The 6,923-nt window shown below is 45.5% G+C and overlaps 1 protein-coding gene across 1 annotated transcript in view; it reads right to left on the bottom strand.

Moving 5' to 3' along the window:
• Window positions 1-3,222: 3,222 nt before the first annotated feature.
• Window positions 3,223-6,923, bottom strand: part of LOC137348590 (zinc finger protein 420-like) — a 40,529-nt gene continuing 36,828 nt past the window's right edge. The window contains exons 8-10 of the mRNA XM_068013875.1: window positions 6,676-6,916; window positions 4,003-4,147; window positions 3,223-3,841 (exon numbers count right to left, since the gene is read on the bottom strand). Coding sequence (XP_067869976.1) covers window positions 3,338-3,841; window positions 4,003-4,147; window positions 6,676-6,916 — 890 coding nt within the window. The 3' untranslated portion in view covers window positions 3,223-3,337. The remainder of the gene's footprint in view (window positions 3,842-4,002; window positions 4,148-6,675; window positions 6,917-6,923) is intronic.

Consider the following 6,923-nt stretch of genomic DNA (forward strand, 5'->3'; position numbering starts at 1 on the left):
ACAATATTCGAAGTGTGGCCTAACTAAAGTTCTGTACAGCTGCACTATGACTTGCCAATTTTTATACTCGATGCCTCGACCGATGAAGGCAAGCATGCCATATGCCTTCTTGACTACCTTATCCACCTGCGTTGCCACTTTCAGTGACCTGTGGACCTGTACACCCAGATCTCTCTGCCTGTCAATACTCCTAAGGGTTCTGCCATTTACTGTATACCTCCCACCTGCATTAGACCTTCCAAAATGCATTACCTCACATTTGTCCGGATTAAACTCCATCTGCTTTTTCTCCGCCCAACTCTCCAACCGATCTATACTCTGCTGTATCCTCAGACTATCCTCATCATTATCCGCAACTCCACCAACCTTTGTGTCGTCCGCAAACTTACTAATCAGACCAGCTACATTTTCCTCCAAATCATTTATATATACTACGAACAGCAAAGGTCCCAGCACAACACCACTAGTCACATTCCTCCATTCAGAGAAACACCCATCCACTGATACCCTCTGTCTTCTATGACCGAGCCAGTTCGGTATCCATCTTGCCAGCTCACCTCTGATCCCGTGTGACTTTACCTTTTGTACCAGTCTGCCATGCGGGGCCTTGTCAAAGGCTTTACTAAAGTCCATATACACAACATCCACTGCCCTTCCTTCATCAATCATCTTCGTCACTTCCTCAAGGAAGGACAGCAGATGGGTGAGGACCTCAGATTTCTTTCCCTCAATGACATTAGTGAACCAGATGGGTTTTTACAACAATCGACAATGGTTGCACAGTCACCAGTGGACTAGTTTTTGATTCCAGATTTTTTAACTGAATTCAAATTTCACCATCTGCCGTGTTGGGATTCGAACGCATGTCCCCACAGCATTAGCCTGGACTCTGAATTAGTAGTTCAGTGACATTACCACTACACCATCAGCTCCAATGACTTTGATAAAGGGATAGAGAGCCGTATATCCAAGTTTGTTGTCGAGATTAAGTTAGGTGGCACATTGATTATTGTAGATGACAGCAAAACGTTTCTCAGGGTCATTGATAGATTTAGTGAGTGGGCAAAACAGTGACAGAAGGAGTTCAGTGTGGGGAAGTGTGAGGGTCATTCACACTAGATCAAAGGAAGATGGATCAGAGTATTTTCTAAATGATTAAAAGTTAGGAACTGTGGAGGGACAGAGAGATTTAGGGGTCCATCTACAGAAATCAGTAAAAACTAAAAAATACATGGAACACTGGCAGCAACCCAGAGTAAATTCAGACAGGAGTTAAAGAATGTACTGAAATATCCATTAAGTTTCATTGTAAAATTAATGAAAAATCATACATTTCAGTTTAATTTGACCTGATATCACCTCCCAGTGGCCCCATCCTGAATGACCAAGCTAATTTTAATGTTGCGCCACCTTGTTCTGGGCTCCCCCAACAACAGAAATAATTTATCTTTCTCGACCCTCTGAAATCCTTTAATTTTTTTTTATTCATTCATGGGATGTGGGCGTCACTGGCTATGCCAACATTTATTGCCCATCCCTAATTGCCCTTGAGAAGGTGGTGGTGAGCTGCCTTCTTGAACCGCTGTAGTCCATTTGGGGTAGGTATATACACAGCGCTGTTAGGAAGGGAGTTCCAGGATTTTGACCCAGCGACAGTGAAGGAACGGTGATATAGTTCCAAACCAGGATGGTGTGTGACTTGGAGAGGAACCTGCAGGTGGTGGTGTTCCCATGCATTTGCGGCCTTTGTCCTTCTAGTTGGTAGACGTCGCGGGTTTGGAAGGTGCTGTCTAAGGAGCCTTGGTGCATTGCTGCAGTGCATCTTGTAGATGGTACACAATGTTGCTACTGTGCGTCAGTAGTGGAGGGAGTGAATTTTTTTTATAGATGGTGTGCCAATCAAGCGGGCTGCTTTGTCCTGGATGGTGTCAAGCTTCTTGAGTGTTGTTGGAGCTGCACCCATCCAGGCAAGTGGAGAGTATTCCATCACACTCCTGACTAGTGCCTTGTAGATGGTGGACAGGCTTTGGGGAGTCAGGAGGTGATTTACTCGCCTCAGGATTCCGAGCCTCTGACCTGCTCTTGTAGCCACGGTATTTATATGGCTACTCCAGTTCAGTTTCTGGTCAATGGTAGCCCCTAGGATGTTGATAGTGGGGGATTCAGCGATGGTAATGCCGTTGAATGTCAAGGGAACATGGTTGGATTCTCTCTTGTTGGAGATGGTCATTGCCTGGCACTTGTGTGGCGCGAATGTTACTTGCCACTTATCAGCCCAAGCCTGGATATTGTCCAGGTCTTGCTGCATTTCTGCACGGACTGCTTCAGTATCCGAGGAGTCACGAATCATGTTCTTTATCTGGAGATCAAATATCTGCTGCATAATCGTACCAGCAGTTCGAGTCACAGTGACATTTATGGCACAGAAGGAGGCCATTCAGCTCAAGTCCATGCCGGCTCTTCACGGAGCTATCCAGTCTGTCTCAGTCCTCCGTTTGACGCCCATAGCCCTGCAAGTCCATTTCCCTCAAGTGGCCGTCCAACTTCCATTAAGTATATATTGCCTCTCCCTCTTCCTTCTGCCAAATGCATCACCTCACACTTGCTAGTATTAAATTCCATCTGACACCTGTCTGCCCATTCTCCTATTGCATGCTATTCATTTCATCCTCAGTTTGCCACACCTTCACAGGCTTCTGTGATCTCCTCCATCTTCGATTTTCATGCAGACTTTAATCAATTTATTTTCAAAAGGTTTATTTTAAATGAAACACTTATCCTAAATTGGTAGACTCAAGATTGTCACAAACACATTAAATCTTCATAGAATAATTACCACAGTCATTTTCAGACTGGGAACTTAAATCTGCCGTTTCACTGTCCATCAGGAACAGATCACAATTTTACACCAATCTCTGATTTATCAGCACATTTCCAGCATTCACTGTTGTTCTTCCTGACTCTAAATGCAGTTCTGATCCATAGCTAGGAGCTCTAAACCATGGAAAAGTGTGGCTGGGATACATTTCTTACATGCCTCAAGATTAACCCGAACAGGGACTCTGCTTTCAGTAAAGAGACAAGAGACATCAAAGTGCTGTTTGCCCCTCAGTGTGGCCCTGAAGGTGTGTCCAGGCTGAAGTTCTGTTCCTCCTCCCAGATTGTCCTTTCTGAGCTCCAGCCTGGTGACGCTAAACACTCAGACAAAAATCTACAACAATGTTTCTGAAACAAAGCTGATTTATTTCACATTTACCCAGAATATTAACCTCCAGCTTGGTTACTGGAGTGATTAACACCAGCAGAAACAAACTCCAACTGTCAGAAAGAAAATGGTTCAGTCCTGGATGTGATTAAAAGCAGCAATAACACAACAGAATCCAACCCCTGCAGTCATCTGACCTTGCTGGTGTGACAGCAGACCAGATTTCTGAGCGAATCCCTTCCCACACACGGAGCAGGTGAATGGCCTCTCCCCAGTGTGAAGCCATTGGTGTGACAGCAGGCCTGATTTTTGTGTGAAACCCTTCCCACACATGGAGCATGAGAACGGCCTCTCCCCAGTGTGAAGCCGTTGGTGTACCAGCAGGTTTGATTTATGAGTGAATCCCTTCCCACACATGGAGCAGGTGAATGGCCTCTCTTCAGTGTGAACTCTCTGATGTCTCAGCAGGGTGGATGACTGAGTGAATTCCTTTCCACACACGGAGCAGGTGAACGGCCTTTCCCCGGTGTGGCTGCGTCGATGAGTTTCCAGATGGGATGGGTAATTGAATCCCTTCCCACAGTCAATGCATTTCCACGGTTTTTCCGTGGTGCTGGTGTTCTTGTGTCTTTCCAGCTTGGATCATCAGTTGAAGCCTCGTCCAATACAGAACATGTGTACAGTTTCTCCTGTGAATGGTGTGATGTTTTTTCAGTCAGTAGTTAATGCTCTTTCCACAGTCAGTACACTGAAACACTCACTCGGGTGTGTGTGTGTCTCGATGCTTTCCCAGTCACACTGATGTTTGAAATCTTTTCCCACAGACAGAACAACATTTCTCCTTCAACACTCAAAGAATGATGATCTTCAGGCCCTGATGAACTGAATGAGCAAGATCTTGATGCAGTATTGGGACTGAGCTTCCCATCTGCAAATCCTCCCCTGTAAAAGGAGTTTACACAGAATTACATAGAATATACAGCATAGAAAAAGGACATTCAGCCCAACTACTCTGTGCTGGTGTTTCTACTCCCATTCCATCTACCTCATCTCAGTCTTTCAGCAGATCTTTCTATTCCCATTTCTCTCATCCACTCGTCTAGTTTCCTTCTGAAAGTATCTCAGCTTTTTTCCATAAGCACTTGCTGCCCGAGCGAGTTTCACATTCTAAACACTACATGGTAAGATGAGGCAGAAAAGTAAAGCTTATGTCTGACACCGAGAACTCAATACTGCAGAAATCGAGAGCTGTATAGAAAGTTGATGGGTGAAATCATAAAGGAAATTAGGAAAGCAAAGAGAGGGCATGAAAGAATATTGACAAGAAAAATCAAAGTGAACCCAAAGATGTTTTATCAATACTTTCAGAGTAAGAGGATAACCAAGGAGAGAGTAGGGCCCATAAAAGACCAAAAAAGTAACTTATGTGTAGGAGTGGAAGATATTGGTATAGTTCTTAATGAATACTTTGTGTCTGTCTTCACAAAAGAGGGGGACGATGCAGATATTGTAGTTAAGGAGGAAGAGTGTGAAGTATTGGATGTGATAAAAATAGGGAGAGAGGGAGTATTAATGGGTTTAGCATCCTTGAAGGTTGATAGGGCACCAGAGCCAGATGAAATGTATCCTAGGCTGTTAAAAGAAGCAAGAGGGGAAATAGCAGAGGGTCTGTCCATCATTTTCCAGTCCTCATTGGATACAGGTGTGGTGACGGAGGATTGGAGAATTGCTAACATTGTACCTCTGTTTAAAAAGGAAGTGAAGGATAGACCAAATAATTACAGACCAGTCAGTCTAACCTCAGTAGTGGGCAAATTATTGGAACCTATTCTGAGAGACAGGATGAACTGTCACTTAGAAAGGAAGAGGTTAAGCAAGGATAGTCAGCATGGATTTGTTAAGGAACGATCTTGTTTGACCAACTTGATCGAATTTTTTGTAGTAGTAACAAGGAAGATAGATGAGGGTAGTGCAGTTTATGTGGTCCACGTGGATTTTAGCAAGGCTTTTGACAAGGTCCCACATTACAGACTGGTGAAAAAAAACAAAGTCCCACAGGATCCAGGGAAATGCAGCAAGGTGGATACAAAATTTGCTCAGTTGCAGGAAAAGAGTAATTGTTGGCAGCTATTTGAGCAACTGGAGGGCTGTTTCCAGTGGTGCTCCGCAGGGCTCAGGACTGGGCGCACTGTCTCCGGCTCCCTCTCAGAACAGCAGCTCCTCATTCACTACACCAAATTCTCACACTTAGCAAATTCCAGAGTTCAGCACTCTGTCTCGCAGTTGAACAGAACTTCATGCTGCTTACTTAGTGCGTGAGAAAAACCTCCTCTATTTATACTAACTAGAATGCCAGAGACTGGAGTCAGGCCCGACCGACTGGGCACCCAGCTCTAATTAGCTACCGAGACAACAAACTGTGCAGCTGACACTAGCAGGCAGCTTATTTACCATTGACTAAGACTGAAAGAAGTACAATTTAATGTTAAAGCTGTTAAGTGCTAAAAGCAAACTTGACTAGATTTTGGAAAGAGATCACCCCTTGAAATTCACACACTTACCAAATTCCTAACTTAAGCACTCTGTCACCGAGCACTCAGTCGTGGTTCTGTTACATTAATTCAGAGGCCATGAGTTCAAATCATGCCCTGACAATGTGAGAATTGGAAGTCAAAATCTGGAAATAAAAAAGCTGGTTGTCAGCAAAAAAGTGATCATGAAGCTGCTGGATTGCCGAAGAACGTTCATTTATATCGCACCTTTCCGGACATCAGGGTGCTTCAAAGCACTTTTCAGCCAATTAAGCACTTTTAAAATATGTATTCACTCTTGTAATGTAGGATAATGTGGGCAGCCCAAGCTGCGCACAGCAAGATCCCACACACAGCAAAGGAATAAAGGACCAGATAGCCCGCTTTTTCACAATTAGTGTAAAATTTGATTATTAATGCCCGAGTGATGGAAACCTGCTGTCCTCACCCAGTCTGGGCCTGTATATGTGACTGAAGTCTTACACTAACATGGGTGACTATTAACTGCCCCTGAAGTGGCCGAACGAGCCACTCGGTCGTATGAAACCGGTTCAAGGAGGCGACCGCCCACCACCAGCACCTTCTCAAGGGGTGACTAGGGACAGGGTAATAAATACCAGCTTTACCAGCGATGCCCACATCCCAAGAATGAATTAGTAAAAACTTGCAGCCAGTCCTTTCCTCAGAGGGACTGGTGGAAAATCTGAAACCCACCCACTGGAGACACCAAAACCCATCCAAACTCAGTAATTATCAACCAGGTTTTCTCGCACCCATTGCCTCCCCCTCAAAGGCTGTGACATTAAAATCCCCGTGTTTCAGTGTTTTTGGTGGCCCCAGTCAGAGTGCTGTCCTCCCCAGGAGAGAGGCCAGCCCGGAGGCTACCGCCTCCCACTCGAGCCCCAGGCTCTCTCCGCGGCCTTGTTCCTGGCCGCTCACCTACTGTTGCTCAGCTCGAGCTCCATGGCCCACCTGTGCCGGCGCGCGCCGTTGCCAAGCCCCGCTCCCGCAGCCATGGCAACGCCGGCAACCGTTAACCGTTTCCCGTTTAAACCTCTCGATGCGAAAAAAAAACCTCGGCGCACCTCCGACAACCGCCAATCGCGCACGCGCAGCTGCTCCAGTCGTGGAAAAATGTCAAACCATGCCCCCATCGTCGCCATTCTTGTTCGGGGCAAAACTGCACA

This window comes from Heterodontus francisci, chromosome 34 (assembly GCF_036365525.1).
Source record: "Heterodontus francisci isolate sHetFra1 chromosome 34, sHetFra1.hap1, whole genome shotgun sequence".
NCBI classification, from domain to species: Eukaryota; Metazoa; Chordata; class Chondrichthyes; order Heterodontiformes; family Heterodontidae; genus Heterodontus; species Heterodontus francisci.